The sequence below is a fragment of the Parasteatoda tepidariorum genome, chromosome 6 (assembly GCF_982258835.1).
Source record: "Parasteatoda tepidariorum strain Cologne lab strain chromosome 6, Ptep-v5.0, whole genome shotgun sequence".
Classification (NCBI taxonomy): Eukaryota; Metazoa; Arthropoda; class Arachnida; order Araneae; family Theridiidae; genus Parasteatoda; species Parasteatoda tepidariorum.
In genome coordinates this window covers 95,283,064-95,310,998 of record NC_141760.1, presented here as the reverse complement: position 1 = coordinate 95,310,998, position 27,935 = coordinate 95,283,064, and the positions used below count along the sequence as shown (strand labels likewise).

Here is a 27,935-nt window from a genome sequence, read left to right as displayed (position 1 = left end):
AATTGATTTTTTCTAAAAAAAAAATAAAATAGCTTATTACATAAAAATCAATTTCATTTTTTTGTAGGTGGGATTTTCAAAATATTTTTGTACAATCCAAAATTGGCATTGAGCTTGAACTTCTGTGTTTATAAATAACTGTGTTTATGATTTCTGTGTTTATAACTAAAAATAAACTCAATGAAATATGATCAAATGAAAGAGTGCGAAATGCACGAGAGGAAATAAGTCTCCAGTGTCGGCGCCTCTTCCTGATCATGCGCAAACCTTTACTGTTACCTTCATTTATGTAAACAATGCCCTACACTGGAATTTCTTTTCTTCTATTTTCTGAAGTTATAAGCAGATGACCGTACAAATCATAAGTGATAATATAGCTTCTCATCGACATTTGTTGTTGTTACTTGTGCCACTTGCCAATTAGAAAGCCTGCTTGAAATCAAGCGAATTTTTATGACAAAGGGTGCGTTTCTTGTTTTTTCAGTGACAAAGAATACAACTTCAGTCTTGCACACGCCACAGCCCGTTTACAAGGAGGACCCAATCATACTTCATTCATTCACCTATGAATAGTAATTTTGATCTGAAACAGAAAACAATCAATCTTCTATTCAGTACCCCCAGAAGAATTGATTTGTTATGGGGACGTGGAGGCCTTTGTGACCCTGACAGATTTAACTTGCTCTAGTCACCATTTGATACACAGGTATTGGAACACACTTCAGCTGGTGAGATTTGAACGTCTGTTCTCACGAGCACGAGCCCAACGTCCTACCAACAAGGCTATCCTGGCTCCATCGACATTTAAAGATTAATGATGCTTATGAGAAGTATGCTTCCCACGGTTTTATAAATAGTAAAGGGTTAAGTTGCATTTTAAATTAAAGAAAGAGAATCAATTTGTGTAGAAGTCAATGCAGAAGGTATGGAACCTAACAAAGAAAAAAAAAAGATACTTACACATCCGTATCCTGCTGAGCATTGTTGCAGAAACAATTTCAAATTTCCATTGGCCATAAAAGGATAAACAAGTATTGGATGCAACTGATCTTCAGTGCATAAGCCAATGAGTGGTAAGACGTACTCATGCTGTAATCCCAACATTTTCATCCCTTCTTTAATTAAAAGTGATGTTTGGAAAGAGTTAGCTTGATCTGGAGAAAGAAAAAAAAATTATCTTGCAATCATGAATAATACCGATAAATGAAAAGATAAAATTTATTTCTATATGCAAAAACAGATATTTAACACAGAATAAGATTTTATGAATTCCCAAATTGAAATTAGATTAATTTATTGCAACAACCCTTTTAATTTATCGTAGAAAATAGAATTTAATGTCACTGTTTCTTAATGATTTATTTAATTTGGAAGTTTTTAATTTAATTTTTTGTTATTAAATGATTGAACATTAAACGTCATTGAACAGCCGACCCAATTTTTGGGTTTACAATTGCTAATGTTCAACTTCGTAGCCTTGTAATTTTGAATCCAATTCAGAAGACAAGGGAACTCCTGGATCAAGTATTAGGAGAAATTTGCCTTCGCTGAGGACTTTTTGACGGAAGTAACCCGCATTTGCGTTACATGGAGAGGAAGACCACGAGTTAGCCTGATGGCAAAGGTACTCTAACCCATGATCCGTCTACCACTGAGGATATTTCAAATCAGCACTGTGGTCGGTGCAAGTCGGCTGCTGATTCGTATCGACCAGCCATTGCTGGGATTCGAACCCGGTTCACCTCATTGGAAGTCGAGTGCTCTATCACCTGAGCCATCGCGGCTCTTTGGCAAAGATTCTAAATGGTGGTGTATTTTAAAATTAAAAAGATTTATTAAGCTGCTTACAATCTACTCTAGCAATGCATCTCAACAGAATTTTTCGCCTGCTAAATACCTGCAATTTTAGTAAAAATCCTTTTACGTAATATATAAATAAAGTTACAGGTTTTTTTTCCAAATTGTTCTGTTTAAAAAAATAATTTAAATGCACGTACTTAAGAAGTTTTTTTGCAAAGACGCTAAAATATTTTTAAAGGTGCTGCATTTTAAAATTAAAAACACCCAGTATGCTACCTATAACCTGTGCTTGCATGCATTTCAATGTTTTTTTGTTGGATAAAACCTGCATTTTTAGCAAAAATCGTTTAACGTAATCTAATTTATGAAACAATAAAACTATAGGTTTTCTTCTAAATTTAAAAATAAAAGTTATTGCTTTTAAATTAAAATTTTTTGCATTAAAAAGAAAAAAAAGGGAGAGGAGAAGAAGAAAGAAAACATGCATTGAGAAAGTGTGAGAAAGCCGTGTACCTGTAACTGTTTTGACAATTGCTGGTTTTCTTTTTGGTAACAATTCATTCGAGTCAACTATTACTGCACTATATATTCTCCCATACGTTCCTATTTCAAAAATTAAAATGTTTGTAGCTTGAAAAGATTGGGAATAAATGGAAATATTAATAATAATAAAAAAGAGTAAATGCAATTATAATACCTTTTTGTAATTTTTCTCGAAGAATTATGTTTCTTCTATCCATCCTGATCTCAGCCACATATTCGGATACGTGTCTCAAATCTCTGATTTGTTTCAAACTAGATACATGTTCGTAAGGGATGTTGGTAGAAGAAGTTAGTTTCTTACTGCTTGCAAAACCTTAAAGAAAAAAATACGTTTTGTTCTAAGGGAAATTGTTCTAATAATTTATTCACTAATAAGAAATATTCGATTAATTTATTCACCATATATATATACATGCCTCACCAATATTATTTAACTCCGCCATTGTTGTATGCGTAAGTTTTTTTAATGTATTTCTAATGTTTAACATGCTGTTCTTGGGTTACTGTGAGTGACAGAAATGGGTGGTTGTTGACTTCCACCGGTGAATGTTGACAATCACAGAGTCGCTTTGGTAAATGTCTGAAATATATACTAGGTTTAAATAAGCGCCACTACCCGGTATGCATTTGCCCGGTATGCCCTACATCAATGTTTTTTTAAGGTCAAGTGCCACTGCCCAGTATGCAATTAACCGCTACTTCGAACATTGATGTTTCTCTTAATCTATCCACAGCAGATATTAAAATATCGAATAAATATAATAATATTAACGAGTAAATGAATATCAAATCGGATGCAACAAATATTTCGAACATTCACCAAAACGACTATGTGATTGTTGACATTAACCGGTGAAAGTCGACATTCTTTTGCTTTTGGTTAGTCACGGTAACAGCTACATTTTCAAGATCTGCCGTGGGCAAGAATATTTTTTTCGTCCCGAACCAGGGCAATGGTCATCAATTACGGGTAACCAAAGAAAGAAAAAAATAAGAACTATGGTTTGAAAAATCAATTAAAGAAATATGGAAAAAGGCATACATGTATGGTTGGCTGAATTTTTTGGTAGGAACGAGGTACTTTATTCTCTCGAAGTTTCAAAATTATTTTCATATTTCTTTAATGAGATGACGTTATACTGAATGGAAAGGCTATTGAAAATGCATTCTTCTTCATAAATCAAACTGAAATAATTTAAAGCAACAGGGAAAAATTTATAAAGTTGCACAGAAATATTGAAGAAGAAAATTGTCTTTTATAATTTCTATCTACCAAAATATATTTGTAAATTAGAGGAAATAGATAGAAGAGTCATTACATTATGACCACCCTGCTAACAACATGTAGGACCACCTTTAGACCTCAAAACTGCCAGCACCCGCCGTGGCATTGATTCCACAAGGCGCTGATAGGTAGTCTGAGGTATCTGGTACCAAGCGCTCACCAACTGGTCCTGCAATTCCCTCACATTGCGAGGGGGTAGCGTGGCAGCACGAATTTGGTTTTCCAAGTAGGACCACAAATGCTCTATTGGATTAAGACCAGGTGAATTTGGGGTTTCAAGACATAACTTGAAAGTCCCTGGAATGTTCCTCGAACCAATCCATGACGATTTGACCCTTATGACATGGCGCATTATCCTGTTATTAAACACCATCCCCCGCAGGAAAAACTGTTGCAATGAATGGGTGAACCTGGTCTGCAACTATGTTCAAGTAGCTTACAGGCGTCAGGGATTGTTCTATGGGGATTATGATTCCTAATGTGCCTCTTGAAAACATTGTTCCTGGGTGAGAAGCCATTAAAACCTGGGCGAGCCCGTTGTTATAGATGGAGGGTGGTCATAATGCAATGACTCTTCGGTGTATATCATGATATTATAACTGACCAACTTCATTTCTAAATTCCAACTTCATTTCTTCTTCATTAAACGAAATTATGTTTTCTAACAGCCTTGGGAAACATTTGCTATCAGTATTACTTTTTATAACTTTCCAGATTGTGGTCACCTTGTAATTATACTGGATTTATTTATTTTGTCTTCGTTTTTGCTGCAAATGGTGCTATTTTGAAAACATTCTTTTATAGTTTTCTGTTGTTGTTGTGGAATCACATTACACAGTTAACGAGCTTAAAACAACTAATTTTGCAACTTGGTAAGGATAAACTTAGTTTCTGAAGCAAAACACAGCAAATCCTACACTTCTTTCTTTAATTAATTGTTGCTCTCTTTTTTTTTGTTCTTATAGGAAGTGAAATATCGAAAATCGAAAAAACTTATTTTGCATTAATTGTGAGTAAAGAAAAATAAACCTTTTTATCATCATGATAGCAACTTTCTTTTTAATATATCAAATAAATATTGTTTTGAGAAATAAATTGGTGCCTTTTAGAAAGGTTTATTGGTTTAAAATAATCGTCAGTTTAAAAATGCGTTTAAAAATAATTGTATTTATAATTTTTATTAATATTAAGTAAAGAGTTTAAACTTACTGTTAGCATGACTGTGAACACTTGGGGTATTAGATTTCAAGAAGGCATTCTGTGTTGAAGCCAAAAGTACAGGCGAAGTTTCTCCATAACTATAAATAAGAAGCACAGGCAAAGAATTACATCCAAATTTTCATTATAAAATCATATTTTAATTTCATTTGATTGTTTGAAAATATAAGAAGCATGTCATTCATGTCTCTATTTGAACTAATTTGGTAATTTTAGCTTATACAAATCAAACCCTTGTAAGATGGTGAGCCCTAAGTTCCATGAAAACTCACAAATGTACTTTAAAAAAAGTGATTTATTTAAAGAAATGAAGTAATAAAAACAAGCACAATTGAGATCAAGTGCGATTGTTTTTGTTTTCCAGTGGCGCCATCTATGACCAAGAATTCGACTTCTGCCACATCATTTGTCACACCCGTTTATAGGGCGGACCCATTCATACATCCATTCATTCATCCACAGATCGTAATTTTGACCTGAATCAAAGAACGATTGACCAGTACACCCAGAGGTATTGATTTGTTATGGGAACATGGAGGATTTTTGCGACTCGACAGATTTAACGTCGAGTCGTCAATCACTCTTCGGCCGGTGGGGTTCGAACCCACGAACTCTTGAACATAGGCCCAGCACCCTACCGACCAGGCTACCCCGGCCCAACACAACTGTTAAACTGATTGATGAAACTGAGAGGAGGTTCATAGGGTTATTATTAGAAACATCTTCAAGTTTCACCCGTCAATTTAATTGACGTAATGGATCTTCATTACGTTTTCTTCAACAATGAATAATTCGATTTTGCCAATTTTTTTTTTCCTGACTTAAATGCACAGGCTTGCAAAATTTGAAGTTTGAAAAAATTATTGCGATACCTAATTTTTAATATTGTTTGTTGGTATCCATTACTTTTTCAGTCATATAAGAATTTTTCACGAACTGGGTTTAAATATAAGGTGAAAAATGAATATTTTACCCATTATGGAGCGAAGAAGAAACTAAGCCATTACTACGAGGGTCATACAGAAAGTAAGTTTCCCTATTTTTTTTAAAAAAAACTCACACTTTGAGGAACATATTTATCGACAACAAGTACAGCAATGTTTCAGCTATTTTTCAATTTAGCCACAACCAGAATTGAGACACTTGTCGTATCGTGGGATCAACTTTTGTATCCCTCTGTCGTAGAACTCTGCCGCCTGTGAATGGAACCAGCGTGTGACAGACGTCTTCAACGGAACTGCAGAAATTCCGACGTGCCATTCAAGACAAGAGGCGTGGAATGCTTAGTGCAGGTGTTGTGCTCGTCCACATACGGCTCGACGCACAGCAGCTGTTTTGACGGAAGTTTTTTGATCATCCACCTTACAGTCCTGATCTTGCTCCCAGCGATTTTCACTTCTTTTTTGCACCTCAAAAAATTCCTGTTCTCCGGTGAGCGTTTTGGCAACGACGAAGAGCCGCAGACGTCTGTCACACGCTGGTTCCATTCACAGGCGGCAAAGTTCTACGACAGAGGGATACAAAAATTGATTTTTCGATACGACAAGTGTCTCAATTCTGGTGGTGGCTATGTTAAAAAATAGCTGAAACATTGCTGTACTTGTTGCCAATTGTTGTACATGTTGTACAATTGTTGTACATACTCACACTTTCAGAAACATTGTTGTACATGTTTCTGAAAGTGTGAGTTCTTTTTTTTTTAAAAAAAAATAGGGAAACTTACTTTCTGGATGCCCCTCGTATAAGAATAAGTGAGGTGTCGTTTTTGAAAAAATTTTTACGCTAAATTGAATGAGATAAAATTAAAGTCATTGGGGCTGGTAGTTTAAAAGTTGAAGGAGTTATGTTGTACAAAAGTACAGGTATTGTCCCAATATGCGATCCGCCAGTGTAGTTATTTAGCTGATCAATAGTTGGCGCAACTGCAGTATAGAACATTACAGTATTCTGGGAAACATCAGTGTAGGGTATACCGGGCAAATATATACCAGGCAGGGGCACTTAACCTTAGAAAACATAAATATATGGTATACTGGACAGTGGTACTTTATCTTAAAGCTAAAAAAAAAAAAAAAAATCAACCATTCATAATAAATACCTGGTGGATCGCATATTGGGATAGTACTAATTTTATATATTTATACCAATTTTTTTTAAAAATAGAATGCTAAATAGAAATGTTATTGTTTCATGTATATTTTTTATAAAATCGATAAAACTAAGAATAAATGGAGCTACAGTACTGAAGCTGTAAGGGTTTTGTGTTTGGACGCTCGGGTATAAATTAAAGAGTGTAACTCTAATATATGTATATATATATAAACTGCTGTTTGTAGAAAATGCAACACCATGAAAGAATCATCAGAATCAAATGAAATTTAATGCAGAAACGACTTGTACTGATACAAATAAATGATGAAATTTTCAAAACAAAAGAAACAAATTAAGCGTCCGAAATCAGTATTTGGTGCAGCCACCACGCGCTGCAATAAGTGCTGCTATACGACGTGGCATGGAGTCAAACAGATGTTGAATATCTGCTTGAGGAAGAGAATTCCATATCGCTTGTATGCGCAACCAAAGTTCGTCTTTGGAAACTGCAGGACGCGGATCACGAGTGAGACGCCGACCAACCATATCCCACACGTGCTCAATAGGCGACATATCCGGCGAATAAGCAGGCCAAGGAAGAAGTTGCATGCGTTGTGCTGAACAGAAGTCTCTAACAGTCCGCGCAACATGTGGGCGTGCATTATCCTGCTGAAAGATAGCTCCAGGGATGCCTTGAAGGAAAGGAACGACTTCGGGCTGTAGCACTTCACGGACGTATCTGTTGCTATTGAGATTACCCTCAATTCGTATCAAATTGGATCGTCCATGATACGAAATCGCACCCCAGACCATAACTCCGGGTGTTCGATCACTATGTCGTTCAATAATACACTCAGGAAGGCAGCGTTGACCGGCATAACGTCTAACACGAACACGGCCATCATGGGTCCACAAATTGAAGCGTGATTCATCTGAAAAGACAACTTGGTGCCAATCAGCTCGCCAGTCTCTGTGCTCAAGAGCCCACTGCCGACGCAGCCGTCGATGATCCGCCGTGAGGGGAATCCTGTATAATGGCACCCTTGCACGCAATCCACGGCGCAGCAGACGACGACGAATTGACGAAGCCGACAATTGTACACCTGTAGCAGTAGACCAATGTGCTGCCAGCTGCCTGGAGGAAGCTGTGCGATCATTCACCGCCATGCGGAGCAGGTGTCGATCATCGCGCTCTGACGTCACCTTCTGTCGTCCAGTGCCTGTTTTTCGAGTTGTTCGGTGCTCGTCGGTCCACTGCTTCCAAACTCGCATCACTGTGGAACTGTTCCGCTGCATACGAGCTGCTATTGCGCGATAGGAAAATCCTCCTTCTCGAAGGCCGATTATCCTCCCTCGTTCAAACTCCGTAAGTTGCTTGAATTTCTTATTCTTCCGTCGTGGAGGCATACTCAGGTCTCACTAAACGTTTGCCACTAACAAATAATCATAGACTATTTTCAACGTCCCGCTACAGCACTTTATTTATACGCTTTCAGCATCAATTCAGAGGGCGCTGCGCGCGCCACGCACGCGCGATAGCTCTGAAACTTTATTAATTTGCATAATATCCTATAATTGACATTTGCTGCGAATTTCATTTGATTCTGATGATTCCTTCATGGTGTTGCATTTTCTACAAACAGCAGTTTATATATATATATATATATATATATATATATATATATATATTTTTTTTTAATGGCGGACACTTGGGATGTATTGCCCCATTGGCCTCTTATGCCAGAACTGCTACTCTCTTTTCGTAACCCGATGGGCACCAGTGGCGAAGCCACGGCGGTGGAGCAGCGTCGCCCACGTCACACAATCACAAACCCGTTTATAGGGCGGGTCACATTCACACAAGGGAGAAAGGACATAGAACACAGCAACCATCGGCTCCGCAGACAGGCACGCTAACCACTCGGCCACCTGGTCGGCAACTCTAATATATAAAACCCGCATTTCTTTTATACTTTTAGTTTGATCTAATTTTGATTTTATTAGACTTAATATTAAAAAATACATAAGATTTAATACCTTATACATCTTGATAGTAATCTTAGAAGTATTTAATTGTCTCAGTCAATACGAAAAGTACAAATGAGATCAAAATGTACTTTTGATATATAAAATATTAATGCCTTCTAAGCTTGTAGTCCCATCGACTTGAGATTTTTTTTATTCGATTCAGCGCAATAAAATGCATTAAATGATATCTCTTTAGTCTAGATCGGAATATCTTGGCCTCTTCTCTCGAATAAAATCTATCTTGAACTTAAATCTATTAAAAAAAAGTTGAAGTTTGTACCTGAAAATTTGCTGTTATTTGATCGAATCACAGACTACCCATTATACCACAAATGTTTGCCAGTAGGTATTCACAATTTATGCCATTAATTTATCCCCCTTTATTTTTAATAGATTATAATATTATGGATGCGTATGTAATAAATACTATAAAAATCAAAATTTTCGATTTGTTGAAGAAAGAGTACTTGATACTGTTTTCACTATTATTCCTGAAATCAGCATTATAAAATCTATTGCTTTCTAATCACATTTTTGATTGCAGGTCTGCTCCAATAGTGCATTAATTAGTGATATTCAAATTTGCATGCTTTCTGGACTTAAATTTTGGCAGCGAGTCTAAAACGTTATGCTAAAGGAATTGATTACGGATGTGCCTCTATATGGTCTTCATAAAAAAAATAATTTCTCCGTATAAAAATATCTAAGCCCTGGTATACTTACGTTTTTATTGTGATTAAATTGTTTTGAATATAATATATTTTTAGTATAGACTTACTGTATAACATCTGACATCCGAGCTTTTACTGTTCTCACATAGCATAATACAGCCACCATGGCTATTATAAGAATAAAAGCGCTTATGAAGCCAACAGCAATGTACAGAGAACCAGTTGTGTCAATCATTGCATCAGCTAAAGGTATAAAAAAAGTATGTAAGTTTCATATTAAGTTCATAAAATACATTACAATTATTTGTTATCCTTAAGCGATTTGTCATACTACGCTATTTGCTCTCCAAAAATGACTGGTAATTTGTGAAATAAACGCGGAGAAAAAGGTTCTGGTAAAACCACCGTACTGTATGAAAATAGATCTATTTTTGAAAAAAAAAAAAGCGAAACCTAATTTTGGTTAATAAAACCTAAATATACAGTATTTAAACCATTTTATTTCATATTTTTTCTATTTATGTGATAAGAGTTTATTGCAGTTCTGGTTTTTAAAATTATAGTTCCTGTTACCAAACGTTTAGTAAAAAATACAAAACTGGAAAGTAAATTTAACAGCTTAAATGTTTTTTTTAATACCCTGCCGTAGGTAGCATTATAAAATAATCAAATTTTATCACATTATCAAATTCTATGTCATATTATGCAGTTGTATACGCGCAATTGATCTGTCGTCGGCTTTCTGCGTGCAAAAAATACGAACCGCAGTCTGCGGGTTCGATCCCCGGCCCAGAAGCCGGATTTTCGGGATGCAGAAAATCCTCAGCGGCCATGTCGTATGATTATGCGGCATGTAAAAGATCCCTGGAGTGCCTTATTGGCTCTTGGTATTTCCGGCAAAATTAAATTCCTAGTGCACTTTAGCATCCAAATAGAGTCTCGGTGCTGCCATCCAGTGTGGCAGAAACTAGACGTCCAAATTAACATGACCAACGGTATCTCACCCATTGTGGTGGTCCTGAAAGAGTGGATACCACCTCTGGAGAACGCACTAGGTCTGCTCATCGGCACGACCGACTGTGCAGCTCATTGGAAATAAAAAATGTCATATTATGAAACCCTGTTTTGTAGTTAATTATACCAAAATCATTGTCAATGAGCTTCGATAAAAATTACCGAGGTTTTTTATGTTACCATAGAGTCATAAAAATGGTAAATTTTAAGATTCTGGTAGTTTTCACTATAGTTTTTTTCTCTCTGAACTTAAAAATGTAAGGTGATAAAAATATACAATCAGCTGCATTTTGCCTAGGAAGCTGGTTTATTTATTTTCACAGAGTTTTAAAATTAATTTCGAAGTTAATCATCTGATCGCGGCCAGTTAGGAAAAATTATAAAACAATTTATTTTAAAAACAACTACCATTCACAGAACAGTAGCACAGTCTGAGGACAAAATCAAATGCGACATCTGCTTGCAATTGTCTTAATCGATTTTAAAACTTGGATTAGTTAAATTATTGTTTCCTAAGCAGACGACAGCAAGCAGTGCATTTCTGTATCTTTGCATCTTTTTAATAGATTTTTTAAATCAGTACTGTTTTCACTGTTTTGGGCATCTGGTAACATTACACATTGTTGTGTTTTTGCTTCTGTTGATTTGGGGAGGATACTTAAAGCTACGAAATTTAGCATGATGATAGATTAAGAAACGAATTTTCAGTTAAGGTATTTTAGAGTGTCTTTTTTTTCAAATTTTCATAGAGAATAAACATTAGATCCTTATTGTTTTCTCTATTCTTTAAATGCCTTAATGAATTGACTAATTATAAGAATCTTTGAACAAATATCGCAGAGTAGTTTATAGTTAGAGGGTTAAAAATTGGTTATATTTTTAAAACGTAAATATCGTTTAGAGCGTAAGCTTAAGACATGAATGCACTTTGAATGAAATTCTTTTAAAGCAAGGCACAATCTTTAAAAAATAGAGAAAGTGTTTTTACTTATTTATTTATAATATGCTTTTAGAAATAAGTCAAGTAAGATTAAAAAAGTAAAATTTTTTAAACTTACCAATTGTAAGACTGTCACCTGAAGTATTGTTTCCTGAAAAATAATTGTGAATTTAAATTTGTTTGTGAATTTAAATTTAATTATTTTATTAGAAATTATTGATTTAAATGGGCTGTTGAGAGATACTGGGTCAGTTCCCTAAAACGGAGCTTTTATAGAGCTGGTTCCAAATTGTTCTGACAGTGGCATTCGAAAACAAACTGAAATTTAATCGGTTTTCATCTTAAGACATGAGTGGATAGGTTCTTTTCATCTCTTTTTGTTATAAATTAACGATTTTGTGAGAAATTCAAATGTTTTTAAATAAAACTTTTCATTTTAATACCAATCATATATTCATTTTGATACAATATTTTATAAAGCTAAACCGTTTTTTTTATCAAAATAAAAGTTCATATAAAATAAGAAATTAAGAATTTGGCGGGAGGATTTAAAGTAGTACAATCAAATCACATTTAGTAGAAATGTTCTCTAAGTTCGTAAAAATCGTGAATTATATTTCATTATTCTTTAAGTTTTTAACTTTTTTACTACAGTTTAATTTTCTGAAAGAATTATTTAAAGTTGATAAAAAAAAGAACTACTATTGCGTCAAGAGGAATAAGAATGAGAAAATGAACAAATAATGATGGAATAGCGTTATTAAATTGAATTTTGAATTGAATCAATTGAAAATTCAACTGTTAAACAATTAATAACCGTAAACGATAACCTTTAAAAAGTTGAAGAAGTTTGGAGCGGGCTCTAAGCACTCGGTGCTGTGGAACAGGCTAAATTTCAAAGATGAAAAAAAAGGTAATGACAAAATTAAAAAAAATGAATAGAATAAATAAATGAACTTAGTAAATAAGTATTTTTCATCAAATATTTCCTTAAATACAAAAGGAAGTACAAAATGCTTTGTATCCCGACGAAATTTTTTACGCTTCATTTCTTCTAATCTTCATTTAAATTGAAAATACCAGACTGTTAAAAAATTTAACAGCTGATCCTCAACCTTAATGACTCCCTGGCCCAAAAACAGCTGTTGAAGAAATTATTTTCTATTTACGTAGCAAATAAGAAATATTTAATGCTTTATAAAACATTAAACTTTCCACGTAAAAGAAAAATGGTGAAAATTAAAAATACCAAATACTTCAAATAAATTTTTTTTTAAAAGCGTTTCGGTGGTCTAACTGTTAACAGCAGTCAGAAGAGCATGAAAGATGACAAACACCAAAAGACCAATCCATTCGAAAATTTTTTTTACTTAAAACTCATTTTAAAAAGTCAGATTTTTAAAAATTATCAGATTACCGGACATCAAGTTGAAAATATTTTAAACTCTTTACTTCGGTAGGAACAAATGACATTATAGAATGAAAAATGGTTATTCACGTGATTAATGTGACAAGTTATGGAAATTTAGAATAGCTGCCTTATGCTAAGTCGTAAAATAGTTTACAAAACGTTATACTAGTTACAATAGTTTTAAAATGTTAATTTGCTTGCTTCAGTGATTATTATTTCTAATTTAAATTTCTTTGGAAAGCATTTGCTGTGCATTATTACATTCATTCAATATTTATTTTAATTTTATCAACAGTCGTACATTTTCACATCCCTGTTTTGTTAAGTCCTATAGTGTTGTTTTGTTTAAATTTAAAAATATCATTAAAAAGTATGTCCAATTTAAGCTATATTAGAATTATTTGAGCAAAACGGTTCTATAAAGTCACTGAAAGCTATGATTGATAAGTAAACCTTATTGTAAAATCGCAATAAATGGCGAAATGAAAAAAAAATGAAAATTTATAATTAAGTATAGTAGACAATTTCTCCTTTTACCTATCACAGTTAATTTTCGAAAAGTCATATAAAATAAGCAACTTTTTAATACAAATATTTTGCGTCTTTCATTTTAGGATATACTTATTTATTTATTAATTTTTCTTTTGTGAAATGTCATTTTTATTTCTCTGATTCAAATAATACGTGCTACTTTAGTCTTAAGATTCGAAGAGATCTCAAGATTTTTTTTTATTTATTTGACAATTTATTACTTTTAATCTCTCATCTCCCAGTATATAGGGGTGTATTTAGTACACTTTTATCATTTCAATAATATTTTACAATTTTTTCTCTTCAATGAGTTTACAAGGCGAATGTCTATGTAAAAATATGACTGGATTTAATATTTTCGGTCGACAAAAAAAAAAAAGTAATAATAATTAAAAAAAATAATAAGAAATAAATAAAAAATCACAAAAAAAAGAAAGGTAGGAAAATTTTATAATCGTAATTTTTATAATCGTTTTATGTCATATGTATATTTTATTGCACAGTGAATTAAAACAGCAAGTAGTATTGAGCAGTCTATAGTAAATTTTGTTTCATGGCTAAAATACGAAGAAATACCTACACTATAAAAATATTCTACAATACGCTAAAAATGTGGAAATTAAAATATAAGAATTTTTATGTAAAATGTAATAAAAAATTATTTAATTCAATTAAATTAAAAATTAATTAATTAGTTCAATTAATTTAATTTTTAAAGAAAATATATAATCGACTTTATCAGTTTACTGTCTTTTAAACCACATTTTCGTAAGTGAAAATTAGTTTTCTACCTTTATTTAAAGCTCAGGTCTCAAGAAGATTCATATTTTTAGAATTCTTGTAAAATAAGTCATCAAAGAAGAACTAAGTCAAATTAATGAGAGAAGAAATGAGAAATGCGATATCAAAACCAATGCTTTATGTTATATGTATTTATAAACAAAAAAGCAAGATTGAAAACATCAAGACTATTTTGATTTCCGGGAGAAATTGAGCGGAGGTAAAAAAACAGTTATCGAAAAGATCTTTAGTTTTTATCCGGCAATCAAACTGGTTTTGATGTCTTTCTGTCCGTTTTCGTCAACAGTGATTGGACAAATTTAAAAAATATTTTTATTGCTAAGTTATTGAAATGTAAACTTGAATGTATAACCATTTTTGACATAAATGTTTTAAATGTTTATAAATCGCAATTTTTCATATATCTGTCGAAGTTATACGCTCTCGTGGGATATAAAATTAGCAAAAAAGTCATAATTATTAGTTTTCTATCTATATGTGTTTTTAATAAAAAAAATAAATTTCATAATAAATTAAATAAATTTAAAAAAAATATATAAATAGTAATTTTTATGAAAAAATTTCTCGTATGTGAATCGTAACAAAGTAAATTTATCTTTAACAGTTATTAATAGTTAGTTATTAAATATTTCTATAATAATATAGGTGAAGTCAAATTACTGATGTGGCATATCTTTTTCCTTTTCAGTGTGAAGTAAATAGATTCAGGAAAAGGAGGTGGCATCGAAAAATTCATTCTCATAAATATTCCTACTTCTGCATCGACCTTTCCAGTACATCGCAGCAACAATCGGAATGCTAAAACAGAAAATGGTACTTATTATGTGTAGAATTTTTTAAATCTTATAGCTTTAAATCTTATAAAAAATTATTTTGACTTGTATTTTTGAATAAAATAAATTTTCATAATTTTTTTTAGAAATAAGGTCGATAATCAATGCACTGTAATAAGATTTACATATTAAATGTAAACTTTTTTTCAGGTTCTTGCATGCGTACAGTTAAACTCTGATTGGAAAAATAAAAACAAATATTGTTAGGAAGCCATTTGAAATATAAGTGTGAGATATATTTTTAAATATTTCTGTACATTCTTATTAGTTCAATAAACAAGAAGGATTCGATCCTCTCGCCAACTCTCGTAATTGCTTCTTATTCATCATTGTTTACTTCTTCTAAAACACAAATATTTCCCACAAAACCGCTAAACATTTTGGTTTAAAAATATATAATTATTGTAGCTTTATCCAAGAATATTTTGCTAATGGAACGAAATAGAGGATCACTTTGGTTTGAAAAATAACAATTGTATAGAATATATTATTTGTGCTTGAAAAAAAATTAACCAAAGGAATACCAATTGTGAGATTCTATACGAAGAAATAATTGCAAAACAATTTTATACGAAGAGATTCATAGGTTAAATAAATTGTTTGTTCCCAAGTATGTTTATATTTATTTGACTTCATTTCCAATAAGGTTTCAACAAATACATATTAAGAGAAATTATAACAGTAAGAAGATAAAATACATAAATTAGCGTATTGCTTCAAAAAATAACTCAATTGCTAAGAAAGTAAAAAGACAGATTTACTTCCTAAATGCATAGGCACGAATCCTTTTCGAGTGATATTTAGTTGTGGTCTCATCATTGCCTCATAGTTGCTCACACCTATATCTATGGTGTAGGGAATCTAAAAAAAAAAATTATAGTGTCATCAACTTTAGGAAAGATAATTTCATGTTCTTCTACAAACACTATATACACTCTAGTGAAAGTGCTTACAAAGTGCATTAATTTTAAATTAATCTTGTTATTGTCCGTTTTAATTTACATATGTGTGTTAGTATGGCCGTCATCACTGCACTCTGCTTAATAATAATGAATCTATTTGATGTTATGTTGTAATTTTTTGCTTGAAATTCTCTTATAAGATATATATTCAATCAACTTTCAATGATAATTTTTGTTGAAAATCTAAAATTTAATGGTGGAAACATTTAAAAAAAATTTAAGAAGCAAATTATTTTGCAAAAGCAAATATAATACAAGGTATGCAAATAAAATACAGTCAAACCCTGCTATAGTGAAACTTCAAAGGGACCGAAATATCTGTTCACTATAACCGGGAGTTCACTATATCCCTACTGCAAACAATTTTAAAAAAAATTTCCAAAATGCTCCCTTTTACTACACATTATTTAAATAAATGACCAATAAAAAAAATACAAAAACGATTAAAAATTAATATGTAGTAACAAAAAAAATATGTGTTAACTTTTATTTTTATTACTCTTCGTCTTGCGTACAAAAAATTTAGGGATCGCCTATATTTAGAGATGGGAAACTGAGATAGAAGAAGCAAACAAGAAAAAATGCTTATGGCTACATTCCAATCAATAGATGGTTTTAAAAATCGGTGTATGTATTTTATGTAGAAATTTCAAAATTACCAAAAAAATAAAGGGAAAAAATCAGTTGAAGACAGAAAAAAGTTCATAATATCCAATTTCCTCCCTTCTTTTCGTTCGCTATATCCACAAAAAATAATATTATATGTGCATAGTAAGGACATTTCGTTCACTATATCCGACAGTTCACTATAAACCATGTTCACTATAACTGGGTTTGACTATATTTACTGTTATAGCAGGCAACGGCTGAATTCCTTACAGTCTAGTATCTATAGAACTATCTGTTTATTCAATAAATATTAAGTTATAACTTAATATTAATCTAAAAGCTATATCCTAAAAGGAAGAAAAATTATAGATCCACTAATAGCTTTGTTGCTGAAAGTGAAAGCGCGGATTTACGACCAGTTTTATCATCAGATGAAATTATGAAATTACCAGAGATTGTTTACAACTAGAATATATTCCTCATAATCGGCTATTACTTTTGGCATGATGTGCATTTGTGGTGGTAAATAGAAGAAAAAAAACTTTCAAAAACGAAAAATGTTAAAACTTTTCAAAGTATTTTTAAGTTTTAGTCATTTCGTTCACGCTGAAGTTTCGTGCGATATTCACACGAAACGCACGAATTGTGCAAGAATCAAATTTCCTCGGAATTGGAAGTTGCTTATTCATAGCAAGACCTTTTTGTGTCTCATTGTTTATCATAAATGTTGAGATAATTTGAATATTTAACGTGTACTGTTAAATTCAGTAAATCATTAAAATAACAATTTGATATGAAAATCCGATGATTAGATCAAAAGTTATTTAATGTTTTTATTTTTTCTCTCTCTAATTGAACTTGTTTGCTATTTCGAGATACTTTCTTTACGAATTAAATGTCATTTGCAAGATCATATATAAATGAAAATGCTTATTTTATGAAATAGAAGGTGTAAGTTTTAGTTCAATAACTTAAGTTAAGTTCAATAACTTACGTCGCAAAGCAAAACTGTGTCAGTCGTCTCTAGCCAAAATTAACTATCGTAATTAAAATTGCAATTTTCATTTCGCAAAATTAAAATTTAAAAAAATAAAATAAGTAATTGAAAAAAAATTTGAAATTTAAATTTAATTTAAAAACAGCTTAATAAATTTTGAAATTAAAATTTAATAAAATAAAATAAATAATTTGAAAAAATTTTAAATTGAAATTTAATTTAAAAATAATTTAATAAAATAAATTTTAAAATTAAAATTTAATAAATTAAAGGAAATAAGTTTTAAATTAAAATATAATAAAATAAATAATAAAAAAAATAAAATTAAGATTCAATTTAAACATAATTTAAATAATAAATTTAAAAGTTTGAATTCAATAAAATAAAAAAAATTTTAAAATTAAAATTTAATAAGCATATAATACAAAACACATAACATAATACATAACAAATAAATACAAAATTTAATAAAATAAAAAAATTAATAAAAAAATTGAAATTGAAATTTAATTTAAAAGTAATTTAACAAAATAAATTTTAAAATTCATTAAAATAAAATAATCAGACATCAACGATTTTAAAACTAAATATAATTAAAATTTTGAATTATAAAAACCGTGATAAGAATAAATACATTATCTAACATTAGCACTTTTTTTGAATACTTAAATCACACTGAAATTGATTTGAATTCATTTTTCTGGAAGATGAATATTTTTTCTCCTATTCCATTTAATTATGATTTAGTTTATGAATTTCTTTACACTTAATTTTAAGACACTCGAGCTAATATACTTAAGTTCAAGCACAGAGCTCCATAAGATTCTTTTGAACAAAAGCTCGAAAGAAATTTATTTAATAAATAACATAATTAGAAATATTTCTCTTTGGTGAAGATGAACTTTTGTAGAAGGTTAAGTATCTTCCACTAAATTAGTTTTGCGGAAGTCTAGTGGAAGATTTATCCATGATCAAATTCATTAACAGATGGATATCTTTTTCTCTTAGGCCTTTGAACAAGAAATATAGATGAGTTAGTTTTGTCTTACTTTTTGAGACCTAAACTAAATGGACTTCATAGGATTTGAGGACCGTTTAAGTCAATTATGGAGCACATTTCATCTGCAATAGAAATAGAACAAAATTTCTTTATTATTAATTAATTATTTTGAGTCATGTCAAATCTTACTGGTGTGGGCTTTAAGCTATTCCAGGTGAAAAATAATTCCCATACGTGTTCCGGAACCATTATTGAAAATCCAAGGGCATAATCATTAACTGTTCCATTGTCTACATAACGCAACTCAGCATTCAATCCTACATAAAGAATATTAATTAATAAGTAGTATAAAAATTTTATATTAAATATATAAAGTGAATATATAAATTTTAGTATATACAATTATTGTTACAATATTAAAAGATGAATATTTTTATACAAAATAAATGGAATTGTTAAAATAATTGAAAAAAATTAATAATTGTTAAGTTAATTGAAAAATTGTTAAAATTGTTAAAAACAAAGGATTTAAATAGAATTGTTTTAACATTATCAAAATTTAAAAAAAAAAAAATTTTTTTAATTTTTAAAAACTTTAGGAATAGCAGAATTGTTTGGGTTTAGCAGAATTGTGAATTTTTTTATTTATTGAATAACAAATTTAAAAAAGAGAAACTAAAAGAATGCATACACGTTTTAAGAAGTAACTAAATTGCATTCCAGTGTTTATATATTATAGTGAAAATTGTATAATTAATTTAGTATTCAAAGTTTTTTTTAATTATGCATCATATAAAAATGTAACAATTATCTATGTCTTCGAATTTCCTTTAAAAAAAAGCCAGTATGCCACAGTTTTGAAGGTCTAATATAACGTTACATTTTATTTTGCTGCTCTAAAATTATGAGGTTTAGAAACTTGAAAATATCATGGTGTGCTGAAAAAAGTACAGAGAGTAATTCGGTGAAAGGAATTTTGATAGTTAGTTTTCGAATTGTTAACTGTTTAATTTATAGGGAAAAAATACATCACCAACCGCTCTGAAAACCTATAAAACTCCAACACCAGAATTTATTTAAGAACGGAATTTATATTTTTTCAGAATTATACTTTTTTAACTTTTATTTAAGAAAGAAGTTATATTTATTTGTAAAACAAGAGGTTTTTTTTACTACTTGCAAAAAATAGATATTCAGCTGTAAAAAATTTACACTGTCGCTCGCACTATAAACACACCTAGTAAAGTATGAAAAGTTAATGTCATTCGTTTCGAAATTATTTCAATCACTTGACAGAGGGGGCGGGATAGCCTGGTCGGTAGGGCGCTGGGCCCATCTCCAAGAGGTCGTGGGTTCGATCCTCGCCGGCCGAAGACTCCCCGTGTAGTAAATGGTGACTGATGCACGTTAAATCTGTCAAGTCTCAAAGTCCTCCATGTTCCCACAACAAATCAATACCTCTGGGGGTACTGATCCAGGAGTTTCCTTGTCTTCTGGATTGGTTCAAAATTACAAGGCTACGGAGTTGAACGTAAGTAGTCGTAAACCCATGAAATTGGGTCGGCTGTTCAACAACGGTTATAAAATAAAATAAAATCACTTGACAGAGAGCCATGATGGCTCAGGGGATAAAGCGTTTGCCTTCCAATGAGGTGAACCGGGTACGAATCCCAACAATGGCTGGTCGATACGAATTCCGCATCTGGCGCGCACCAACCACAGTGCTGACGTAAAATATCCCCAGTGGTAGATCGATCTTGGGTTAGTGTCCACTTGCCGTCAGGCTAACCGTAGGAGTTTTCGTGTTTTTCCGCTCCATGTAACGCAAATGAGGGTTAGTTCCACCTAAAAGTCCTCCATGAAAGGCAAATTTCGCCCAATACTTGATCTGGGAATTCTCTTGTCTTCTGGATTGAATTCAAAATAACAAGGCTACGAACTTGAAGATTAGCAGTCATAAACCCAAAAAATTGGGTCAGCTGTTCAACGATGGTTATAAAATATAATAAAATCAATTGACAGAGAGCCACGGTGGCTCAGGCTGTAAGGAGCTCAATGAAGTGACCTAGGTTCGAATACAAATCGATGACTGATAAATGCGATTTATGCATCAGTCAAGTGCAATTGAGAAAATATTTCCAGTCGTAGACCGAATATGGGTTCGAGATTTTTTTCTCCAATGTAACTCAAATGCGAGTTATTTCCATTAAGAATGCCGTACCCGACCGCTAGTTTGTATCAACGTTTGATTCGGGATTCACCTTGTTACGTAGTTCTGTAATCAAAAATGCAAGACTACGGAATTGATCATTGATAGTCGTAAACCATATAATGATAGTTGCCAACTTTCATGCCTTTTCAGGAAGAATTTTTATCAGTTGGTATAAAAAATTCACAATATTTGATTGTCTATTTTTTAAAATCTGATTTAAGATGGCTTTGATTGCCACGCCAGAAAAATAATTCAAACATGTATGTAAATAACTTTTTATAATGCGGTGATGATTGTAAGATACAAGCACTACTGAAAATTTTTAAAAACGATTCTGCACACTATAATGTTTTTACTCAGCTTTTCAGCCACCACTCTAAGCAATTAAAGCACAATAAAGGTAACAGCAACTCTTTTAACCCATTAATGCACAGCATCATCGAATGAGGTCATTTCCTAATTTTTCTTTCATAAAGATAAAAAATTGTATGGTTAACTATTAACATTTATTTTGGCAGTGTTCTATTGTCTTAACTACAACTTATAAGCTGATATAAAAATCTTAAATCTCACCAAAATCCTAATACTACATAAATAATGCTGTTGGGACTTTTTTTTAAAGAGGTCGTAGCATAAAAAAATATTCACTTCTCTGTTTAAACATAATTTTTGTAATAGAGATTTCAAGACAAAGTCAGGCGTTAATAGATAGATAATTTTAAGGTCGATAAATATTACAGTAAAATATTTTAGTATTTATATTTTAAGTAAATCTTAAACCATGCCCAAAAACTTACCTAGAATTCTTTTTCCTTCCGTTCTACTGACAAATAAATTAAACCATGCGGTAACACATCCAGAGCATAACAAAACGAACAATGTGTGTTCTACGCATCTCAATCCCATTTTTTAAAAAAAATTTCAATCAGGGAGAAAGTTTTGCAGATTATCATAAATTCATTTTGGTAATCAAAATGAATTCCTCTGGTATCATTTCATTTTAATTATTATCCATTTTCGATGTCAATCACTTAGGTTAAATATATTGATCTCCTACTACGATAAAAAACCACTTAAAAATAAGTTTATAAATAATTTAGAAATTTATATCGAACTAAACTCAACGACTCGTCCATGGCGAAACTAAATTTCCCGCTCATGCTTAAATGAGGAACCGACAGGGAAACCACCCCAGACGGTGACACAGCCTTTTATGAAATTGGTTGCTAGGTTACAAGGTAAGCGGTAGCCATAGACAGGCACTTAGTTCAGCGCCACAAACGGAAGTATATTTTTGTCTCCCTGAAACAGTTCTAGAAAATTTAATTGGAAAACACCCAAAAAATTAGAATAATTGTTCGTAACCATGTGAAACCATTAAATCGTTTTCATATAACAAAAAATCAAACTTCATCTGTCACGTACTTCTTTATATATATATATATATATAATATAAGTTAGTGTAAAGTTTAAAAATGTGATGCGTTTATATATCGATCCTTAACTTTTCGAAAAATTTCTTATCAAATTTTTATAAGGTTAATATTCAGGGTGTTTATAAAGTCCCGGACCCATTTTGATGTTTAATAACTCATAAAATAATAAAGATAGATTAAAATTAACAGCATAAACGGTTAGATAGATTCGAAAAGTTTCATGACCCTTGTTAATGAACTTCCGCGTGTGCCCCCTTCGTCGCACGGAGAATATCAAGTCGCTAGTCAATTTCACGCCAGGTAGCGGCAAGCATGTCGGCATCCACAGAAGCTATTGCGGTCGTAATTCTGGCTTTTAGGTCATCAATGTTCGACACGATTCTGTAAACATTGTCCTTTATAAATCCCCAAAGAAAAAAGTCCAGCTGCGTTATATCAGGTGATCTGGGTGGCCAAGGAATTGGACCTCCTCGTCATTCAAAGAACTACGAACGATGGTACCCTAATGAGGTGGTGCACCATCTTGTTGCAAAAAGACATGTGGCTGAAGCTATTCTAGTTGTGGAAATACGAAGTTTTCCAACATGTCTAAGTATACGACTGATGAGACCGACGACTGATGAGACAGGAAGATGGATTGGGCGAGGAGGTCCAATTCCTTGGTCACCCAGATCACCTGATATAACGCCATATATATCACCCTGTATATTAGCCAAGGGAAAGTAGAAATGAACTTCAGTTATCGTCATTTAATATTTTTTTATGAAAAAATTTTGATACAGCGAGTGAATAGAGAGAAAAAAAAGGCATCAGGGATGCAATAAATCAGTGTATCAGTTTGAAAATATGTAAGAAAAAGAGTATTACAAAGGTTAATCATAAATTTTTTTCGTGATTTTTTTTATTTTTGGTTTAATAAATTTGCCTTAAAATTATTTGACCAGCGTGATACATAATTCCCACACGTATATAATATATAAATAAATTCAATTAATAATGACAAATGATACTGGTGACTAAACAAAATTGATTAATTGAATTTACGAGGCCTAAAACCAATTAATAACATTGCTAAGAATATTTATTTAAAACGCCTTTCTTTAGCTTGAAATTAGTTTCCTTGATGTTGCATGCCTTTTAAAAGTTAAATAAAACAACTAATCCTTTGACTTATCCCTGCAGGTTTCATATTATGGGGTAAATTTAAGCAAAATCAACTCTTTATTTTCAAAAAAACATATTATTAAAAGACTGTACTTTTTTATCAGCTAATGTAGCATTCAAGAACAAGATATAGAATCAAATTATAAGAATTTTTTTTTATTAGATGTGTCCAAAACGGTGATGCAACCATTTTTGCCAAATTTATAAAATTGTTCTCATTATCACGCTCCCCCCCTTTTTTTTAAAAAAAAAACAACAACATGTTTGTACCTATATAACCTAACAATAAGGTTCAAAGAAATTAACATTAAAGATTCAAAATATCTAAGTTTTATTACTCATTGATAAAGTTTTTACCAATTTTATTTCAGTCAAAAATTGCAAATTCTGATTCATTTTCTTATTTTCTTTAAGCTAAAACTACGTATTTTAACTTCACAATAACGCAGCATATATTGAGTCTAAAGTTGTTCAGCTATTAAACTCAACATATTTTTAAAATTTCTAGATGCACTGACTGACAGAATTCATTTGCTTAAATTTTGTGTTGAACAAACCATTTGTATTCCTTATACGAGCAAATTACGAACGCGAACAACCAACTCTGGAAAAGAATTTCATTCTGAGTTGAGAAAAAAGAAGTTTGCGTGTGAAAAAAATGATATGAAAATTAGATTTTTGTAGAGAAACTTGAAGGAAACTGAATAAACTGAGGATGTCATGATAACGAGGAAAAAGTTTGTTGATGCGTAAACAAACTCAAGAGACAGTAAAAGAGGAATCGGTAGTGCAGATAAGTGATTCAACTGCAACTCGAAATGAAATGATTTGGCGATTTTAGAAGAATAACATATAAAGAAAATCGCTGCAGCAGGAAAATGCAAGATAACTGAAACTCCTTTTGAAATTCAACATATTCGTAAATATTTCGTAACAACAGAAATTATTTTAAAGTTTTCTGTTGAATTCTTGCGTTATCACTTGAAAGTGTTCAGCGGAAGAGATATTTCATGTTCAGGGATAACTTTTTTTTAAATCATATTTTAATAGCATATTTAGGTTCTTTATCATACTATAGCACAATAATTTAAAAAGAGAATAGCTCCTTATAATATGAAAGTACGACAGTTAATGATTTTACCATGAGTAATCATAGTTTGTTTATGTTTATGTCGTCAGCTAATTACGATATCTGCTTTTTGCAAACTGGCAACGTCATTTATTAGGTTTATTGCAGTGAGCCTTGTAAGAGCATTGCAAAGTGACGTCGATTGTTTGCAAATAGCCCGATTTGCCAAACAGCCTACGGCGCATACAGCAACATCATATAGGGTGTTCTATAATGTCTATCCTTAATATATAGTTTTAAAATTATTGTCAAAACTGAAACCAAAAAGGTTTATACATTAGAGATTCCAAATTAATTTTTAATCTTTTGCGGTTGCTTTAATTCCGTACGTAGTAGTCATAGTGGTCGATAAAATTTTTTTATTAGGCAAACATAGCATGCAGTATTATCAAGAAGAAAAAAAAGAGGATTGCTATTCAAATAAAGTTTATAAAATAACATTTTGAATTTTATATATCTCAACATCTAGTTGAGCGACCGAACAGAATTGTTTAATGCTGTAAAATTAATATGGTTCTTTGCTGTGGTGGCTAAGAACAAGCATGTGGTTAGAATATTAGACAAATGACTACGAATGAAAAACAAAAGGGCAGCTGGAAATCGAACAAATTATTTTTAAAAAGTGAGGCCAAAAACACCATAACGTGTTTGATTGCCGAAGAAAACATAAATGAGTTCAAAGGTAGTTATTGGAAGCACCTTCAAAATTCATCAGGCAATCAATTAATTTTGATGTTTAAAATCCCATTTTTCTTCGCAGAATTCCGACAAATTTTTGATAGCGTTTTTGTTTCTCCTAAATTTGCGACCACTTAAGTAATTTAATTAATAATTTTTCATTAATTAATCGATAAATTAATTGATTATTAATTATAAAATTACTTATACATTAATTAATTAAATATTAATCAATTTATTATTAATTAATTAAATATTAAATTATTAATTAACTAATTAAATACTAATTAAATAACTTTTTAATTATTTGTTTATTTATTATAATTTTTTTAATTTAATTTTCAAAAATCTATTAAAAATGGTAATGATGTAACAAAATCTTTACTGTTCTACATATATTTTACAGTTACTCTTTCTTTTACTTTTTAAATGTATAATGCATTTTACAAAATGTATATTGCTTATTCTATTCTGTCTACTATAAAAATACTTTTGTAGAACTTTTAACTGGTTTGAAAAAAAATTATAAATTGCTAGTTGCACTTTCCGAGATAGGAATTAACAACACAACATTGTATCATAGAGAGCAATAAAGAAATTCAGATTTTGAAGAGGAACTTGAACTCACTATTCTAAAACAAAATAAAACCAAACGATATTAACCCTAAGTACGAAAACAACTAAACTTTTGGAACTATTTTGCAGACGTTATTATAGAACAAGCAATCAATCCCAGTAATAAAAACCAGTCCGATCAACCAATAAAACTCAAAATATTGCATCTCTGTCTCCCATTGCAGACTTCACGAACATTTCTTAGATATTAAAAAAAGAAGAAAGGGGTGGGAAAATGTGTACTTTTGATGGCTAAAATATACTTTCTAAATAGCTTTATTTGTATTTCGTTTGCTAAGTGAGAAAATTGGATTTTTATTGCAGAACAAGTGAAAAAAAAGTTCTAAGAAGAACGCCATTTCATGATTATAAAGTTTATGGCTTACATTTATATCAGAGACATGATCACAAATTTCGTAATGTTTCTGGGTTTTTTTTTTGTAATATAAATTATTTGTAGATTTTTTGGTATTTTTGTTCTAACAGATGAATATTAAAGTTTTCCCCATCATTTTCCACTTTTCTAGTATAAATTGATGAAAAAAAATCACTGATGAAAATCTGAGCAGCAAATAGTTAGGAATCGAATATTATTTTAGTTTACTCATTTACTAAAATTTTAGTTTAAAAATCGTGATACTCAAATAAAAGCTGAAACTTTTTTTGAAGCTAAAATGTAACTAATCAGTAATATTTTATCGATTAATAAATACTAATTATTTATTGATCTTATTTATTAATCGATAACTTTTAATTTTAACCAAAGTGTAACAGTTTAGTACAAGTATTATTATTATTATTAATGTATTAATTTTTACTATTTGAAAAAAAAATTATGTCAAAGATTTTTAAAAACTGATAACTCAGAAACTATTTGGCCCATTTCTCTTCAAATTCGTATACTTTAAAATGACGTAATTCATACACTTAAATTAATATACTTTAAAATGACGAAAACTTTTCTAATACTCACAATTCAAAATATATTAGACTATCATTAATTAAAATATAAGTATTATAAAAAAAATTTTTTTTGTAAAGAAATATCTTTGATAAAGCGAACTTTGTAACTGTGTACAAATATTTTTCGATTTGCTTTGAAAGTTCGAGATGTAACCAAAAAATGAAATGAAATTTAAAGGATTAAAACTTTTGACTGCCCTACTGACCAAATATAAAAGACCACATTTTCAAATTACAGCTGCCCTTCATATTTCAAGGGTCAGAAATTTTTACAATTCGTAAAAATGATTATAATTATTCAGTGAAAATATGTTTTTGTGTCTCATTTCTTAACTTAAAATATCATTTGAGTTAATTAATTAGCATATTTAAGATCGTGCTCTCAAACCATCAAGATTGAGTCATCATAGTTCGTGAAAACCCGTCCATTAAATCTTTGATAAATTTGATTCACCGTTTTGCTCCCTTACACTGAACTTATTATCAAATAGTTTTTTATTTTTTCCTAATTTTTTTAATTAATGCAAATAATCTTTAACCCTCTGATCGTCTTGGCTTTCATCTAATTTTTAGATGCGGGCTTTTCTGTATGAAAAATCAGGTTTCTTCATGTCATTGAGTGGGAAAAAGTGCGTAGCAGGAATTTTACAATACAATTTTGCGCAGGAACTCAACGATTGGAGAGTTAAAACAAAATTTTTCGATGCAGTTTAAAAAAATAACGTCTTTCAAATTCTTTGCAATCATAATATTTATAATCCATACTAGCAACCAAATATAGTAAGAAGTTATCAAATCAAACCAAATAGTGTGTCTTGGTGACTTATTTCAATCAGAGGATAACAACCCCAGGTAGCTGTTAACCTTCAACTAGCCAGATAGCATTAGAAAACAAAAGGACCCTTTCTCAGATATCTTGATGATGTGGAGAAAGATTTCAGTCATTAAAAATGACTAATTGGAAATGACAGGCATCTAGCAGCAACTCCTTGGGGCGGCCCTGG

At 31.1% G+C, this 27,935-nt stretch overlaps 1 protein-coding gene across 4 annotated transcripts in view; it reads right to left on the bottom strand.

Annotated features, from left to right (window-relative positions):
• LOC107455419 (inactive tyrosine-protein kinase RYK) overlaps positions 1 to 27,935 on the bottom strand; it is a 51,167-nt gene that overhangs the window by 5,672 nt on the left and 17,560 nt on the right. For 3 of the 4 annotated variants that reach the window (XM_043047166.3, XM_043047117.3, XM_043047070.3), the window contains exons 2-10: positions 18,924 to 19,051; positions 15,928 to 16,027; positions 14,994 to 15,131; positions 11,709 to 11,741; positions 9,744 to 9,879; positions 4,838 to 4,926; positions 2,498 to 2,656; positions 2,314 to 2,403; positions 961 to 1,154 (exon numbers count right to left, since the gene is read on the bottom strand). In XM_043047166.3, coding sequence (XP_042903100.2) covers positions 961 to 1,154; positions 2,314 to 2,403; positions 2,498 to 2,656; positions 4,838 to 4,926; positions 9,744 to 9,879; positions 11,709 to 11,741; positions 14,994 to 15,131; positions 15,928 to 16,027; positions 18,924 to 18,983 — 999 coding nt within the window. In that variant the 5' untranslated portion in view covers positions 18,984 to 19,051. Of the gene's footprint in view, positions 1 to 960; positions 1,155 to 2,313; positions 2,404 to 2,497; positions 2,657 to 4,837; positions 4,927 to 9,743; positions 9,880 to 11,708; positions 11,742 to 14,993; positions 15,132 to 15,927; positions 16,028 to 18,923; positions 19,052 to 21,743; positions 22,167 to 27,935 lie in introns of those variants that run through there. The other variant, XM_043047029.3, reaches the window with a different exon arrangement.